Source organism: Peromyscus leucopus, chromosome 2, assembly GCF_004664715.2.
Source record: "Peromyscus leucopus breed LL Stock chromosome 2, UCI_PerLeu_2.1, whole genome shotgun sequence".
Lineage (NCBI taxonomy): Eukaryota > Metazoa > Chordata > Mammalia > Rodentia > Cricetidae > Peromyscus > Peromyscus leucopus.
This window is the reverse complement of record NC_051064.1, coordinates 141,821,439-141,839,686: the sequence shown is the minus strand read 5'-3', so window position 1 is coordinate 141,839,686 and position 18,248 is coordinate 141,821,439. Positions and strand designations below refer to the sequence as shown.

At 52.8% G+C, this 18,248-nt stretch overlaps 1 protein-coding gene across 1 annotated transcript; it reads left to right on the top strand.

The window, feature by feature from the left end:
- Nucleotides 1-1,187: 1,187 nt before the first annotated feature.
- On the top strand, nt 1,188-16,211 carry Padi6 (peptidyl arginine deiminase 6). Its single transcript, XM_028880655.2, has 16 exons — nt 1,188-1,329; nt 1,869-2,046; nt 2,585-2,657; nt 5,030-5,097; nt 5,746-5,854; nt 6,985-7,149; nt 8,744-8,925; nt 9,169-9,272; nt 10,118-10,229; nt 11,438-11,545; nt 11,752-11,906; nt 12,738-12,894; nt 12,977-13,100; nt 14,400-14,470; nt 15,120-15,281; nt 15,832-16,211. The coding sequence occupies exons 1-16, from the start codon at nt 1,238-1,240 to the stop codon at nt 16,063-16,065; spliced, it is 2,094 nt and encodes a 697-aa protein (XP_028736488.1). The 5' UTR covers nt 1,188-1,237; the 3' UTR covers nt 16,066-16,211.
- The last annotated feature ends 2,037 nt before the right edge of the window (nt 16,212-18,248 follow it).

Genomic DNA, 18,248 nt, shown 5'->3' with positions numbered 1-18,248 from the left:
GAAGGAAGGAAGGAAGGAAGGAAGGAAGGAAGGAAGGAAGAAGAAACAGGGTCTCGTTCTGTAACCCAGGCTGGTCTCAAACTCACAGGACTCCTCCTGCCTCAGTCGGAGTGCTGAACCGCAGGAACCACCACCTGTGGTTTAGTCATTTGGCCTAGGTGTGCATCACTAAAAAAGACCACAAAATTCACCAATGTACCCGTCAGCAACTTACTGTAGGGCGTGAGAATGCTGACCCCTGTTTTAGCAATTTTGAAATATACAGTAATTATAAAATTTCCTTTTTGTTTTGTGGGCCTAGATGGACAACAGCTGTAAGCAAGGCTCCACAGGTTTACCCCATGCACCAGCTGGTGCTGGCCGCCCCCGCCCCACCCCTCACTCCTTGTGCTAGCAGGAGACACAGCTGTAAGCCACTGGATCACCTTCATCACCAGGAGAGAGGCTGCAGGTTGTCTGCCAGGACCAGGGATTTGAAGAGCTAATCAGCTTCCCCAGCGGTGATCTTAGCACTTTGCCAAACCCCTCTCCATCAATTGCCAAGTAGCATACATCCTAGAGCAGTAATTCTCAACCTTCCTAATGCTGCGACCTTTTAATACACTTCTCATGTTGTGGGGACCCCAAAACATAAAATTATTTCATTGCTACTTCATAACTGTGATTTTGCTACTGTTATCAATTGTAGCGTCATTATTCGATATGTAGGATATCTGATATGCGACCTCAGAGGGGTTGAAACCCGCAAGTTGAGAACCACTGTCCTAGAACCAAGACCCTAACCTTGAGATGTAGCACCCTGACCACAGCCCCTCAGGTCCTCTGGAGACCTTCACCCTGGCAGCTCCAGCAGAGTCTGCTAATGTCTTGGGCCATACAGGTTCCGACTTCCCAGAATGCCCCCTTGCTCCCAGTGGAAGGCCAGAGCTCCAAGTGATTAACCTCTGATTCCCCGGGGCCACAGGGTCTAGAGGCAGCAGCTGATATACATTGATACTGACTGAAAGGGCCCCGCCACCCCCCTCTCCCCTCCCCGATCCTGTGCACCTCCCACAGCCACCAGGGAGAAAAGCAGGCACACCTGCGTGGGATTGAGGCCGTGAACCCTTAACAAGGGGGCGGACTGGGGCGTTCCTTACCCTACTAAAGAGGAAGGCAAGGGGGGCATGAGAGCCCTAGACAGTTACTTTGGTAGGTAACGGCTGCACCCGGGAGTGGCTGGCCTGGAAGCCTTGCCATGTCTTTCCAGAGTACTCTCAGCCTGTCCCTGGACAGTCCTACTCATGCCATTTGCGTGCTGGGCATGGAAATCACATTGGACATCAGTGGGTAAGGCTTCGGGCATCTACAGGGGTTCCTGCAAGGGGTGGTCTGGGTAGCGGCCCCATGCCCAGGAATCAGCTGAACTGGCTGGCCTCCAGGAATCTGGTTGGTCTACGGGGGCCTTCCAGTCCCACTGCAGGAGACTACCTTACAGCTTTCCTCTGCGTCTCACTCCTCAGAGCCCCCTTAGCTTTGACGCAGTCGTGAGGAGTAGGCAAGGAGGTGTTTTCCTTGTGGTTCTTGCATAGGCTCGCTCCGGGCATGGGAACTGGGGCCTGTATATAAAATGAAGATTTGGTTACTTGTGAGGTGTCGGTGGGAGGGTGAGGTTGGGGCTGGAAATCCTCGGGAAGAATGGAGGTCGCAGGGTAGGGATGGTAAGAGAAAAGCTGAAGACATTAGGGGCCCCCAAACTCCACTGGCCAGCAGGCCACTTCCTCAACCCCAGAAGATGATGAGGATTGGGGAGCTGTCCTCAGACCCTCCTGCCTCCTAGGCTAGTGAGACCCTGTGCTTCTAACGTGCGGTGTCTCCGTCTAAACCAGGTGTGCCCCTGAGAACTGCCAGTCCTTCACCATCCGTGGCTCCCCCAGGATCCTGATCCACATCTCCAGCACAGTCATCACTGGGAAGGAGGATGCCGTGGTCTGGCGACCCATGAACAAACCCACAGAGGCACTGGTGAGGATGGTGTCACCCAGCCCCACTGTGGACGAGGACAAGGTGAGCCAGGGAGGGGAGCGGGCTAAGCCCTACCTACCCAGGTGATCCCAGTGTGGAAGCCTGCAAGCCTAGCTGAAGCCCATTGGCAAAAGGCCAGCTGCAGCTGTCTGTGGGCAGGGAACAAGACGCAGTGGGGGATGGTGAGTGGCTGGAACCTGCCTGTCTGTGTGTCTAGGGCAGGCAGTTTCCTGAGGTGGGTGGTTCACTGGGGTAAGCACTGGGCCTTGAGTAGGCTAGAACCAAGGCTGGAAACTGGACCTAATGGTGCATGCTTATTAAGCCCAGTTAACTGGAAGGAGGATCAAAAGTTGCAAGAGCTACCTGGGCTGCAGAACAAGTTCAAGGCCAGCATAAGCAACTTCAGTGAGACTCTAGAAGTCCTAGGTGGTTGAGGCCCCTTAGGCCAGCTCACAGTGGGCTGTTGGAAACTTAGATGGCTGGAGCACAAAGCCGAGGTCAAATGCCTAGACTCCACCTAGCACTCTGGCGCTGGGCTCCTGCTTTCCACCCTTAACAGATCCTCCCGCTCTCCCCACAGGTGTTGGTCTCCTACTACTGTCCTGACACAGAGGTCCCCACGGCCACCGCTGTGCTGTACCTCACCGGCGTTGGTGAGTCTTGCTGCCTCTAGGAGCTGAAGCCCATCCAGATCTCCTCTGGAGAGCAGGGCAGACGGTGCCAAGCTAGGGAGAGACTCCTCATATATAAAATGCCTCCTATTGCTTCCCTTGGGGTTCAGTCACTCCTCCCTTCCTTAATTTCCTGAGGATAACAGCAACCAGAATCTGCCCCCTTCCTCACTCGCATCACTGGCAGGTCTGGTACAAAATGCCTATGTCCTCTCACTGTGGATCTCTACCCTTAGCAACTTACTGATGTAAGAAGGCCTTAACTCTCGGTGTGAGTGCGCACGAGGCCAGAGGGGAGGGCATCAGGTGCCCCTGGACTGGAGTTACAGGTGGTTGTGATGTCTGATCATGCTGGGAACCGAACTTGGATCCTCTGGGAGAGAAGCAGTAAGAGCTCCTCGTAGCTGAGCCATCTCTCCAGCCCCATCTCCCAGCTGCTTCATAAAAACCAGGTGGCCACTGTCCTCTCTGCCTTGACCGCTGCTATTAGACACACCTGTCATCCTTCTCTACACACGTCACCTGAAACATATCAAGATCCCTCTTTGATCTTTCCCAGGGCCTTTTGCAGAGCCCTTCACCCCCAGCTGGCCACCAGAGGTATTTCAGGCTCATGTAGCTCTTCTATAGACTCCCAACACTGTCTCTACCCAGGCAGTAGATACATGAGTATTGCCTTCCCAACCTAGCTTACGTGTCTAACTTAATGGATCCTAAACTGATTTCTATCTACCCTGCCCCAAGTCTCTTCTTGTATGTGTATGTGTTCATGTGCATCACGTGGCAGACGCCGTCCTTGGGGTCAGAAGGGTGCTTGATCATCTTGAACTGTGGAGTTGGCAGGCAGGTGTGAGCTTCCATGTGGGTGCTGGGAGTTGAAATTGGGTCTTCTACATGAGCAGCCAGTCTTCCCGGGGTTGGCAGCTTCCCCTATCACAGCAGACATCGCTCCAGCCTTCTGGGTGTTCAGGCTCATCACCTTGGTGTTGCCCTTCGTCCTCCAGGACTCCATGTCCGTCTAAATCTTAGACACTTTAAGTATAGCTGGACTGCAAGGAGTCCTCAGCTCTGTCCAGACTGTCGTCATCCTCGATATTTGCCCAGGTCTTCAGTGGGACTCCTAGCATCTTGCCATTCTGTGGGTCCAGTTTTGATGCCACAGCTAGAGTGGTATATCTTCAGAAAGACTTCAGTTGACAGGTTCCCAGGCTTTGAGCTGCTTCTGTAGGACCCAAATCAAATCAAACGTCACGACTGCCACAAGCCCTCCCTCCATGAGTAGCCCAGCTACCCTCTGACACGAGTCTGGTTTTCTTGCCCCTTCTATTTTTGGCACTAGTGGCTTCTTTGACCCTTGAACTTGGCACTTTGTACATATTTCCCATTCCTTCTGTACCTTGGACTCCAGATGTTAGATTTTTTTTGCCTCTTTCAGGGCTTTGAGATGTTAATTTATAAGACTCCCTAAAGACAAACAGCTGGCTCCATTCCCTAGTCCCTGCACCCCCTGGCCCATGTTCCTGTCCATGAACATATATACTATCCTCTCCAGCCAACCTCTGTGCATACTTAAACAGTACACTCCAAAATGGCAGTCTCTACACACTGCCGTATCCCAAGCGGTCAGGCTCACTGTGGGCAGCGGGGCACCATGCCTGCAGGTTGGGTGCTGAGGCTGCAGCAGCAAGCCAGGGCCAGGCTCGTGGCCCTGACCCTCCCGACGGGGCAAGTGGCACCTCACACAGGACCTAGGAGCCGAGACTAAGGCCAAGTTGAAAGGAGCTGAGCTGAGTGGGAAGGTTTGGGCAGTGGGATGCCACGAGAAGGTAGTCCCCCAGGAAGGCTTTGGGCAGAAGCCTGGACCCTTAAGTTTCCAAGGAATTCTGTGTTGATCCTTGTGTGTCTTCAAGTTCAAAGATTTTTCTAGAAAGGTAAGGAGGTAGATTCCCTGTTGGAAGTGCTTGGACGGAAGGTGAAAGGATGAGATCATGTCAGGATCTAGGTCTGAGTGTGGATGGTGTGGGGAGACGGCCCCTTCCCTGACTTATTCGTGGGAACCAGCAGGCCTATGAGGACACTGGCTCACCATGAGTGTCCAACCTGTGGCCCAGTATAGCTATGGATACATTCCAATATAAAATCACACAAGAAAACGGAGTTGTGTTTTTCTTTTTTAATGTGTGACTCATTGTGTGGATCTCAGCATGATTCTGAAGAGGCTGAAATTCTCGACATTGAGACACCACGTTAGGCTTTCAACAGCACCGGAGGCTGGGCTTGCCCTGTGAGGACCACCGGAGCTTCTGGGCCCCATTAGCAGTGCAAGTGTCTGAGATCTCTCCCTTTCCTTTCAGAGGTCTCCCTAGAAGCAGACATCTACCGAGATGGACAGCTGGACATGCCAAGTGACAAGCAGGCTAAGGTGAGGCTTGCCTGGTCGAGGGAGCAAAGCAGGACCTTAGGGAGCCATCTCTGACCCTCAGGCCTATTTTTATCTGACCTCCAGGGTGTCTTTAAGTTTTATTGCTACACAAGTCAAGGTCAATAAAATCAATTTCTGACTTACTGAAAAATAGCCAGGTGTGGTGGGAATGTGCCTTTCCAGCATCCACGATGTAAAGCAGAAGCATCAGGCATTGAAGGCCATTCTTGGGAATTCCAAGCTAGCCTGGGCTATAGTAGATCCTGTCTCAGAACAAAACAAAGCCAGATGTGGTGGCCCCTGCCTGTCAAAGGCAGGATGGTGAGTTTGATGCCATCCTAGGCTTACATATCAAGACCTTTTCTTAAAACAAAATCAAAATAGGCTGGTGTCCAAAGGCACAGGCCTGCTCATGTAGCCACTATAGCAGGTTAGCTTTGCCACCCCTGGACCTCTGGTGGGGACACATCTCTTGTAGCATGCCTCTGTCTCTGCATTCCTGAAACCTGCGTTCAGCTTCCACTCACCCAGTCGTCATCTTCAAAGTCTGTCCCCTGGATCCCCAGGACTGTGAGGACAAAGCTCTGCATGTGAGAATCAGAGGGTGTGCTTGTCTCTTTCCTGCCTCAATGTCCCTGTCCTTTGCAGAAAAGATGGGTGTGGGGCCCGAATGGCTGGGGAGCCATCCTGCTTGTCAACTGTAATCCTGGCGAAAGAGGCGAGTCTGAAAAGACCAGTGTTCAGGACAAGTGCAAAGGTACACACCCTTCCGACGTCCCCACCTCTGCCAAGCTCTGGCCATTCCTTAGCACACATGCAGGTCACAGCCCATTCCTCGGATAATCAAGTCTCTTTTCATAGGTTGGGAGTGTATTATTCCACAAAGAGCATTTGCCTAACATGTACAAAGACCCTGGGTGACATTGCTGTTATACCAAAGGGTTTTATGCCTTGAAGCTGTATGAGAGGCCACATGGTTTCATACAAAGATGTGTACAGCTTTTAAAAGAATTGTTCATAAGCCAGGCGTGGTGGCACACTCCTTTAATCCCAGCACTTGGGAGGCAGAAGCAGGCAGATCTGAGTTCAAGGCCATCCTGGTCTAGAGTGAGCTCCAGGCCAGTCAGAGCTACACAGGGAAACCCTGTCTCAAAAAATTGATTCATTGCATATGTGTGTGTGTTGGAGTCCTTGAAGTCGGAGGACAACAGATCTCCTGGAACTGGAATTTACAATTGGTTGTAAGCTACTTGAAATGGATGCTAGGAGCCAAACCCAGATCCTTTGGAAGAGTAGCAAGTGCTCTTAACCACAAAGGCAACTTTCCAGGTCCTCTGCATGTGTTTTGAGACAAAGATCTCATGTAGCCCAGGCTGGCCTTGGACTTCTGATTATCGTGTCTACCTCCTGTGAGAATTACAAATGTTTCACACCATTTATATATAGTGCTAGGGACTGGACACTGAGGCTTTGTGCATGCTAGGCAAACACTATCAGCTAAGCTACATCCTCAGTCCCCATGAAGAGTCTTAATCGGACAACCCATTACTTCCTGGCTATGAATGAGCCTCATTTTGCCAGGGGATGGGGGGGCCGGGTAGAGATGAGATGTTGACCTCACAAGATGGTGAGAACTCCTGATCCCATAAAAGGGGTGTGGGAACCTCTATAGTGAGCAGGAGGTGCCTTCAGGCTGGGGACCCTAGAGCATCCCAGGAGCCAGAGGATCTCAGATAAGGCTTCAAGCCAGACATGATAGCTCACACCTGTCATGCCAGCACCTGGGAGGCTGAGGCAGGGGAATCGCTGTGCTCAGCCAGCCTGGACTACTAAGCGAGACTCAATGCAACTTGGCCCTTATCCCTGCTGTTCACTTTCCTGTCCCAGAGCCTGGCCTGCCTGAGCCTGTGTCCATCCTTGGTCCAGCAATACAGAACCTCTCTCCAATGACACTGACTGTGGAGGGCCCCCAAGCTGTCCTTAAGAACTACTCGCTGATCCTCCATACTTCCAAGGAAGAGGCAAGCAAGGCAAAAGTCTACTCGCTCCAGAGTAAGTCCCAGCCCTACACCACCTCTAGCAGGGTGCCCAGAATCTAGAGTTGCAGGTCACAGGCTGTGTGGCCAGATCTATGTTGCAGGGACTGTCTGGCTGCCACCTTTGCCAGACAGTTAATTTATATATACTACCATGGGTTAGCCAATCCATCTAGATATGGGGATGATGGTGCCTAGCTTCAGGATTCTCTTAGCTGGAAATGGAGAAACACATTTGAACTGATGGGATGCCTTATAAAATATCTCCAAGTAACTCCTACTAGGAGGATCTATCTTTGAAAAACTTAAATTTGTGTGTGGGTGTCTTGCCTACATGTATGTCTATGCACTGTGTGTGCCTGGTGATTAGGGGTCCACAAGAGGGTGTGAGGTTCTCTGGAACTGGAGTTAGATGGTTGTGAGCCTGCAATGTGAGTGCTGGAAATCTAACCCGGGTCTTCTGGAAGGAGTGTCCAGTGCTCTTAACCACTGAGCCATCTCTCTAGTCTGGAACCACCTTAACCCAAGACCCCCATTATAGTAAACCTTTGGAATCTAGTGGCTCAGAAGCTGGAGTGGCAGTCATCAGGGTACACCATGTGGTACCCTGTCCCCTGCTCACTCCCCAGCAGGCAAGTGGCATGTGCTGTTTGCTGTCCAGGTTGATCAAAGGCCTGGGGAAAAGGTTCAAGTGACCTGGGGTGGGAGTCGGGGGTGCCGTTTTTTCCCATGACTGGGACCTGGTTTAATTGGGAGTGGTAAGAGGACCCAGGTGGTTATTGACACCAGGGAGAAGCTTGGCAGCTCAGCTGATTTGGAGTCTAGCTACTATAGAGACCACCTGATGGGTGACCAGCCACCTTCAGGGTCTCTCCTGTGGTTTACAGGACCTAAAATTCAAATCGGCTTCATGGTAACGGTGGCAGGGCTCACGCTCTAGGTGCCTCCTGAGATGTCTGGAGGGGGTCATAGATCCATTATGTGGATGGCCAACATCTGGTGGGGTTAAGCACATCTCTGCATGCTGAGTGTCTCAACCTTTAGGGACTCCTACAATTCTTCCCAAAGGTCAGATTTGTGAGTTCAAGTAGACACCCTACCTCATTAAAAGTGAGCACCACCTGAGCATGGGCTCTCTGAGTCCTGACTTCTGATGTGTTTGTCCTAAGCCTTCAAAAGGATGTTGGTGCTGAGGCTGGGGAGATAACTCGGTCAGTAAAGCGCTTGTAATCATGAATTATGAGTTCAGATGCCAGCACACATCTAGGTGAGGTGTGGCTTGCATCTGGAACCCCACAGCTGGGGGAGGTGGATGACAGAATCTTGGGGACTTGACCAGCCACTTTAGTTGAATTGATAAGGTCCTGTTTCAGTGAAGGAGACCTTGTCTCAAGTAAGGTTATTGAGGACGCCTATGTCAGCCTCTGGTCTCGACATGCATGTGCACACACTTGTAAATACAGTTTGGTGCATTAAGTGACCCTTAACAGTGCTGGCGATCTCAGAGCCCTCGGCTCTGATGTTGAGAAGGGATCATAAGCCTGCTGTGTTTGCCCACCTGGAACACCGCCAGCAGCTCCAGCTGCCACTCACCCCCTTCTCTCTCCTAGAAGGTACCGCCACCAGTACCTATGAACTGGTAATAGGACCTGGCAAGCCTGACCATGTCCTGGCTCCCTTTGAGAACCGAGGGAAAGAGACCTTCTACATAGAGGCCATAGAGTTCCCATCTGCCAACTTCACAGGCCTGATTTCCTTCTCCGTCTCCCTAGTGGAAAAGTCTTATGACAAAGTATGTCCCTGGGTCAGCGAGGATCCTTGGGCTTGGTGGAGGGAAGAGCTATGGGTGCTAGGCAGGACACCCACGTACGGCTCTCAGTACAGCTGCGGGGGGTGGGGTGGGGAGTCCAGAAAGCTGTGAAAGGTAGTGGGCTCTAGTGATGGGTTAAGATGAACAGCTGCAGACCCCAGGGGTGCTAGGGAGAAAGGGGGCAGATGGAGCCAGGTCTCCATGGAGACCTGTCATACATTGCAGTTGATCCCAGAGATGCCGCTCTACAAGGACACAGTGATGTTCCGGGTTGCTCCTTACATCTTTACTCCCAGCACCCAGATGCCTCTCGAGCTTTACCTGTGCAGGTAAGAGTTCTGAGGCCACCTGGGGAGGGTGTCTCACTAGCATCCTCTTCTGTCCATGCTGGCCGGGAGACCCAAGAAATAAGGTCTTTGGAGAGTTGCATAGGATGTCAACAAAAACACTGGGTCTGGGACTGGACTAGAATCCTGGTGAGGACACTTTCCAGTTGTGACTGACTGGTTCCATCAACTCTTGAGGGTCCAGTTATTAAATTGGATGTCTTGACATCATCTTCAAATGTCACTTAGTGCCCAAGGAAAGGATGTCCACTGTAGATCCACAAGTGTTGGTGTTCTCTATGAAAACTAAAACCCCAAGTTTTTCCAAGTGTGGTGTGGGGCACACCTTGAACCCCACCACTCGGGTGACAAGTCTGAGTTTGGAGTCAGCCTGGTCTGCAAAGCAAGTTCCAGGACACTGTAGTAATAAGACCTTGTCTCAAAAAAAAAAAAAAAAAAACTAATCCAGGTGTCCAGATGTCCCCCCATGCCCACGCCCCACAGATAGATGACCTCATTGGCCATCTTGAGCTAGTTTCTAGTAGTCCTCATGGGGAGCAAACAGTCATCCAATGGTTTGGGTAGAGGAGCCCATACAAGGATATAATAGCGTGTGTGTGCACACAGGTGATCAAAAGGTGTGAACAGGCTTGGACTGCCAGTAGTTGCCAGCATAGTCTAGGCAGAAAAAGTCCAAGCCAGTGACCTACTCGGTGGGGGGGGGGGCAGCGGCTCCATTTCCCTCACGGGCAGAATGTGGTCCTCTCCCTTGCCTTGCCCCTGGGGCCTGGAGTGTGACTGTTGCGAGGACCTTGAGGAAATCGCGGTGGGCTTCTCTCTCGCGCCAGGGCGCTGCAGCTGCAGGGCTTTGTGGACACAGTGATCAGACTGAGTGAGAAGAGCAACGTGCAGGTGGCATCTGTGTATGAGGACCCCAACCGCCAGGGCAAATGGCTGCAGGTAACTGACACCCCGACCTGGGGTGCTCCAGCTGTGGAGGAATGGCAGGAGGGGCTGGACACATGCCACAGGATGACCTTAACACAGTGAGCCGGCCAGGCTTGTCAGATCAGAGTCTAGTCCCCCTCCTTCCAGGTGCCAGGCGCGTTTCGAGGTCAGCTGGAGACCTCGGTTGCAGGTGTTGGAGCTGGGCTGTGAGTCTGGGCTTGTGTCTGGCCTAACGGCAGAGCCGGAGCTGGCTTGACTCTGGTTCCGGAGAATCCTTCTGTTCCAAGCACATCTGAGCACTTACTGGAGGCTGTGGTACCAGCAGGGGCTAGGGATGAGTGAGGACAGGTACCCTCCGGCCAGGCCCCAGCTCCGAGTGCTGAGAGAGAAAAGGGGACCAACGGGACAGCCCTTAAGCAGGTCATCTAGGCCGCTTGAGGAAACCTTCAGTGGGGTCACGAGGCTGGCGCCGCTGGGGCTGTGACGGGGCCACCAGCCCGACAGGCGGCAGTGCCGTTGACAGAAGTCGCAATGCGAGGTGTGCTTGGAGGGACGAGGAGGAATGGGGGCAGGTAGAAGTTGCACCATGGAATAAGAGATCCTTTCAGCAAAGCACAGAAGCCAACTCAAGCCAAGGTGGAGGTGACACTCGAAAGGTCCAAACCAGAATAGAAAGGTCAAGGGTTAGGGATGTAGCTCAGAGTGCCTGCCTAGTGCAGAGTCCCAAGTTCAATTCCCAGCATCCTGAAAAACTGGGTGCGAGGTGGTGCATACCTGTAATCCCAGCACTTGGGAGACGAGGGAGGGAACAATCGAGAATTCAAAGCCAGCCCTCAGCTACATAGTAACTTTAAAGGCTACACAAGAAGCTGTCTCAAAAGACACCCGCCCCCATCTACACACCAAAAAACTCTTCGGCTGAGATGCAGGGAACTTTGGGTGGGTGGGGACCTGGCTAGAAGGCATCACAGGCTAGGGCAGAGGGCATGGTGACTGCTTGTAGGTACCAGAAACAGTTGATTTGCTTTGAAAGTAGAGTTTGAGAAGACCTGTCAATGGGTGGAATTCTCAGCCTTAAACTGGAAGGTGGGATGTGTTGGGCAAAGCCTCTGGGAAGGTTTTGAGGTCCGAGCCAGGAGCTGACCAGGCTTCTCTCGGGCTGTTCCCAGGGAATAGTGTAGCTGATGAAGAAAATTAACTACCATCTTTGTCTGCCCCAGGATGAAATGGCTTTCTGCTACACTCAGGCTCCTCACAAGACGGTGTCCTTGATTTTCGACACCCCTCGGGTTTCCAATATGGAAGAGTTCCCCATAAAATACTCACTGGTGAGGAGCTGGGCTGTGTTCTGATTATAGTGAACCTCTAAGGCCCGGGGTTGAGCCGGGATGATGGGGTGCTGGGGGCAGGGGTCCCAGGTGGCCTCTGGGGAAGAGGGGGGATAGATGTGCATGTTCCTGCCAGTCGGGAGTGAGATGAGGCCTACATGCAGTTCTTCCTATGTAACCCTCTTCCCCATTGGGTGGTCTCCTAGAGCCCTGGCGTTGGCTACCTGACCCACCACACCGAAGACCACGGAGTGGCTAGCCTGGATTCCATCGGGAACCTGATCGTCTCCCCACCAGTCAAGGCTCAAGGCAAAGACTACCCGCTAGGCAGGGTCCTCATTGGTGGCAGCTTTTACCCCAGGTGAGCTAGACCAGCCGGCAGGTGGCGAGCCATCTTAAAGGAAAACGGCTGTCAGTCTGGTCGCAGAAATTCTCGTTCCCCTCAGCACGCTGCTCTGCATTCTTTGTGACACTGAGGGTCCTTGAGCCTTGGGTTCGGGTAAGACTGGAGTTAGCTCCGCCTCCAAGCTTGCTTTCTCTAAGGATGTGGCACAGCTGGCGAGCTTACCTAGCAAGCAGGAGGCCCTGGGTTTAGTTCTATCCCTGACTCCTGCCTCTGTGGATTTGAGAGTAGCCTGAGCTACATGGGACCCTGTCTCAAAGTAAAAACTTCCCCCAAAAAAAAAAAAAAAAAAAAAAAACAAAAAAAAAACTTTGACTTCCTGGGTTTAAACCAACTAGGTTGTTAGACTGTTAGTCCCCAAAACATGATGTATACAAAACCTGGGTTTGGGTTGGCGATCTTAACTCTAAAACCAGGTGATCCTGTAGTTCAGGGCTCAGCCAATTAGGATTACGTGATCTGCGCTTGAGCTAGGTCACAGTAAGGGCTACTGCAAACACACACCCCTCTCTAAGTTTTGTGTGCGTGAGTGCCACGGCACACGCGACCAGGACAACCTGTAGCAATCGGTTCTCTCTGTGGGTCCTTAGGGATTCAATCCAGGTCCCCAGGCTTGGTGACAAGTGCTCTTCTCTACTGAGCCAATTCCTTGGCACGGAGTAAGGAATCTGCCCCCCTACCTATTGGCAAAAGCAGTCCATAGCCTGGAGATGGCCCGATTCTCAGTGTATGGTGGGCAGCTGCCCTAGGCCACAGCATCTCAAAGGCTGCTCGCGCTCTCTCTTCCAGCTCCGAGGGCCGGGACATGAGCAAGGCCCTGCGTGACTTCGTGTATGCCCAGCAGGTGCAGGCCCCTGTGGAGCTCTTCTCAGACTGGTTGATGACGGGCCACATGGATGAGTTCATGTGCTTTGTCCCTGTAAACGACAAACATGACGAGGGCAAGGTTTGTGTTGGGGCTGGAGAAGGTGTCTGCTGGAGAGCCAAGGGGCCCCGGCACAGCAGGTGACTCTGGTCTCCTTTCCCAGGGCTTCCGCCTCCTGCTGGCCAGCCCCAGTGCCTGCTACGAGCTGTTTGAACAGAAGCAGAAGGAAGGCTATGGGGATGCGAACCTGTTTGATGAGGTCAGACCAGACCAGCTCATTTCTAATGGTAAAGCGGCTTTTCTTCACCTAGGGCCCTTTTGGTTTTTCGAGATGGTTTCTCTGTGTAACAGCCCTGGTTGTCCTGGAACGTCACTCTGTAGGCCAGGCTGGCCTCGAACTTCGATCTTCCTGTCTCTGCCTCCTGAGTGCTGGGATTAAAAGCGTAAGCCATCACCGCCTGGCCACCTAGTACCTTCTTGAGCAGTTCCCAACTTGTGAGTAGAGACCCGGGGTAGGGGTGGGGGGTGGGGTTTGAAAACCCTTTCACAGAAGTCGCATATCAGATAGCCTGCATATCAGATATTTACATTATGAATCCTAATGGTAGCCAAATTAGTTATGAAGTAGCTAGAAAAATTAGTTACGAAGTAGCCATGAAATAATTTTGTGGTCAGGGATCACCACAACATGAGGAATGTATTAGAGCAGAGCAGCATTAGGAAGATTGAGGACCACTGGTCTTCAATCACCACCCTTGGTAGAGAGGGCCCAGGAAATCCTAGGAGGTGGGGGATGGCCATTGTTGGGACACCTCACACCAGGAAGGGGGCACCCTACTATCCAGGCAGACCTGAGGTTCCGGGCTGCAGTGAAGTAGCTCCATTGGCCCCAACTGGTGATGCCTGTATGACCTCCATGAGGGGCCACAGGCTTGAGTGGCCCTGACACTTCAGGTCTCCCTTAAGGAGGAAACACGGGGGGGGGGGGGGGGGGGGACCGGCAAAGGTGCGCCCCAGGCCACCTTCTGCCCTAAACATGAGGGAAACACGAAGGGACTGTCTCCAGTAAGGTGGGGGCGTCGGGACAGTCTCTCGACCTGGGTTAGAGACTCGGGGTACCACCCCTATCCTGAGCAACGTTCTGTGGTAAGGTCCAGGAACACCTTGTCACAGGGTTGAGAGGTCATGGGATACATACTAGAAAGCAAAGGTGGTGTCACTTCTGGGCTGGAACCTGAGGGAGCAGAGTTAAAGCTGTTGACCACAGCTGAGGCTCCTGGTACCCACGTAGGGGGTAGCACAGCACAGCTGTACAGAGTTGGTGTCCAGCTGAGCCGAGTCGGGGCTGATATCACCACACTGAAGTACTGAGCTGGCTTTCCTTCCAACCAGACAGTGGCTAGGGGCAGTAGATCCTGCCTGGGTTTTCTGGTGTTGTGTATCTTGGCCAGCACCAGATGTAAGACACTAGACCCAGGTGTGGTCCCTGAGACTGACAATACAGTCACTGGTCTGAGGATGCCCCAGTGGCTGAGTCACGCTGGGCATTGATCTGCCCCCTGCCTGGCCTCTTTTGCTTCCCACAGGGAGGGAGTCCAGAACCATCTCTCAAGTCCTGGCTGATGAGAACTTGCGAAAGCAGAATGATTATGTGGAGGTAAAGGCCTGAGATAGGAGACTGTCCCCAAGAAGGTGCTGATCCTACTGGGGGTGCCAGCCCCAGATACAGATTTCAGGGGTGCAGTGGGGTGCTCTGTTCACTGGGTCTTTACTGCTCTTAGACCAAGAACATCCAATGCCACAGTACACTGGTGCCCTGGTCTCTGCAGAAGCCGCTGAGGGCCACTTGCCCTGGCAGGGTGGGTATGAGTCCAGGGCAGGTGGTTTGATCTTTCAAGATGGAGCTGGAAACCAAGGGTGCAGGGAAGTGTCCAAGGCAGGTATGCCGAGTCGGCAGGAGTGGCGGCTTAGATCTGAGGGAAGGACCTGAAGACTTCTGTGTGCCCCTGCCCCACTCTGCGCATGTGCTTCCGCTCCCCTCCCCCACCCCTGCCCCCCTGAAGGACTAGTGGCCACCCAGCACCCCAGCTCTTTCTCTGAATGCACTTTACCTTAGGACTACTATACTATGTGGGAAGGAAAGGCTCGCATGGCCCACCAGGGCTCCTAGCTCATGGGATCTGAGCCAGATAGAAGCTGCTCCAAGGTCTCTTTCTGGATTTGTGTAGAAACAAACAGGGCTCAGCTCCTTCCTGATGATGATGTTCGCATCCCTGCCGTCTCTCCCTGCCTTCCCTGTGGTACAGAAATGCATTAGCCTGAACCGCACCCTCCTAAAGAAGGAACTGGGCCTGACGGACAAAGACATCATTGCCATCCCACAGCTCTTCTGCCTGGAGATGCTGACAAATGTCCCCTCCAGCCCAAACTTCACAAAACACTTTGCACGGCCGTACTTCCCTGACATGGTGAGGGTCACTGGGCATGCCTGGTTCCAACAGTCTGCTTGGCCTTGCAGGCCAGGGTGCTGGATTGTATCAGATGGGTGTGGCCTGAAATGGCAGCCTGATGTAGTCCCCAGGTTCAGGTGCATAGCACCAAAGCTGCCATGAAAGGGTTAAAGATGGGGGGGCAGGTGTCAATGAACAAAGCTGAGCATGAAAGTCTGCGGATTACTGGAGCCCCCTGGGTCTCAAAGCTGGCAGGGATAGGGTACGCAGACAAAGCCAGAGCAACAGATCCAGAGACAAAAATATGGTAAGCCACCAAGGTTAGCTGCTGGTCAGAATTCATGTTTTTCAGAGAAACATTGGCAGGCACTAGAAAACGAAGCAAAAATATTGATTTCACTGAGATTGATTGATACCTGCATGGACACAGGCTTAGGTTTGGCCAACCTTAAGGAGTGATGTGTGGGTTTTCCCTGTATCTAATTCTATGTGCCACCCCACCCCCAGGATGGGCAGGGAAAGCTTTCCAGGGCTCGGATCCTGCCTGACCCTAGTTCTGTCTTAACAGCTGCAGATGATTGTGTTGGGCAGGAATCTAGGGATCCCCAAGCCCTTTGGGCCCCTAATCAAGGGCACCTGCTGCCTGGAAGAGAGAGTCTGTAACTTACTGGAGCCTCTGGGTCTCAAGTGCACCTTCATTGATGACTTCGAGTGCTACCTGACCAACATGGGAGACGCCTGCGCCTGCATTGTTATTCACCGGGTGCCGTTTGCATTCAAGTGGTGGAAGATGATCCCTTAAGCCCTGGGCCCCCGGGGCTCCCCGCTCTGCCCCTGATTCGACGGCCTTTGTGATTCCTGGTGCACTGGGTCGAAGGGGGATGGGGAGCTGGAACGGTCTTTAGACAAACCTAACTGCAGAGGAAATAAAATAAGGTGTTCTGAATGCATCTTACAGAATCTGCCTCACTTTGGAGAAGGGGCTTCTGAGGGGGCTTGCGTCACTTGGATGGGATGTGGCCCCCGGTCCCTGTTCCTTCTGAGTTTATAAAGGGAAACACAGCTGGACTTAGCCAAATGCTTTGGATTGAGCTATCTTTTTTTTTTTTTTTTTTTTTTTTTTTTTTTTTTTGGATTGAGCAGCTCCCACCACAACCCCCCCCCCCCCCCCCCCCAGCCTAAACCACACATCTATACTCCGGGCTGGAGGAAGGAGAAGGGGGCCTTAACACCTGGACTGCACTAGAGAGACCGGCCTCAGTGGGGTTGGCACCCTGCTGGTGGCAGCTGGCCCCAACAGATGGACGCTCGGCTTTCCTCATCTGTCCAGTGGCGTGAGGGATGAAGAGCTGCGTCAGCCTGTACAGGCTCCCAAAGCCTGCAGTCCCCACTCAAGTGTCCTGTCTCACTGCCTCTGCCAAGGGCAGACAGCAGAGGGGTTCAGAGGTCTGGTACCCTCTGGGGCTCTCGCTGTGCTCAGGATCGGGCCCCTTGAGACCTTGGCAAACCTGGAGAGTGGTTCTCATCCCATGTGAGTTGGGGGCAGAGCTGGGTCTGGAGCCAGCAATGACCCCCACACTCCCAAGGGTTGTGTAGGTAGCATGGGTATGTGACCTTGCTTGTCTGATGGAGCAGTGGGAGCAGGGTCTTACCCCAGGCTGGCCTGAAGCTTCCTGCCCTGCATCACTGTCCTCCAGTGTAGGTGTGACTGAAGAGCTGTGGCCTGGGGCTGCCACTTGGTGACCTCAACCTATTAAGTGGGCTGGGGGGGGGTGGACTCTACTGTCCCACAGATCTGCTCAGGGCTAGGTGTGGATTTGAGTTTGCCAGCTGTTCTGGTCTTGGTGACAGTTTATCTTGCCCAATTTGTATCCACTGAATCCAAGTTTACAGCTGACACCACAACAGAGGACTTTGTGGCCATGGCCCCTACTCAAGACCGTAACTCCCGAAGTTGAGGTGGTGGGTCTGAGGATAAAGGCTCCCCTAAGTCTACTTGCGTTTCCAGATGGTTGGTTGTAGATTCAACTCTAGAGTCCGGGAAGGCCTGAGCCCAGGAGGGGGGGATAGCACTTGCCTGCCCTGGCAAACTTCTTTCCTGGGGGGACTCTACCTCTAAGGTCCCTGACCAAACTTGCAGGCCTCCCAGGAGCCCTGGTGGGCTCAGCTTGGCTGTTGACCCCTAGACTCCAGCAGCATGGTCTCTGGTTCATCTGCTAGAAGCCATCTACCATGGCCTGCCTCTCGGACGCCTACAGAAGTGGATTCTCAAAGCTGGGCACAAGAGTTCCCTGAGAGAGGCCTCCCAGTTCCTAAGAGATACCTCAGGTCTGGCTTATGAATGGCCAATTCTGACAAGACCAATGATTACTTGGCATCATGCTTACATGTTCTTAGTCAAGAAACGCACCCTGCACCTGCCTAAAAGTTCCATGCCAAGTCCTCACCAGATGCGGGGGTGGGAACTGAGGAGAACTCAGGCTGGCTAGAAGACCCTAGAATGAACCCAGTTCAGTGACTCCTCTGGGCAGGGAGATCATCCCAAGACCCACTGTGCCCTGAACCTATAGCTCTCATGGTCCATCTACAACTTGGGACTCCACTGCCCAACTTAAGGGTGGCGTGGATGAGAAAGTTGAGGTTGATAATCCAAAACCACTTATGTGACCCCCTACCCCACCTCTGGAAGGCTTTTTTTTTTTTTTTGAGACAGAGTCTCATGTTGCCGAGTCCAGCCTTGAACTCCCTAAATGCCAAAAATGACCTTGAGGGCAGCTGAGATGGCTCAGCAGGTCAATCTTAAGTTTGGTCCCTGGGCCCCACAAGTGGAACAAGATTCCCACATCATCATGGGTTATTCTACATGTATGTAGGCGCAAACGTAAACACTCTGAAATCCTGATCTTCTTGCCTCTGCCTTCCAAGTGGTGGCATGTATGTGACTATGGCTAACAGTGGAAATGTAGTCGGGCGGTGGTGGCACAC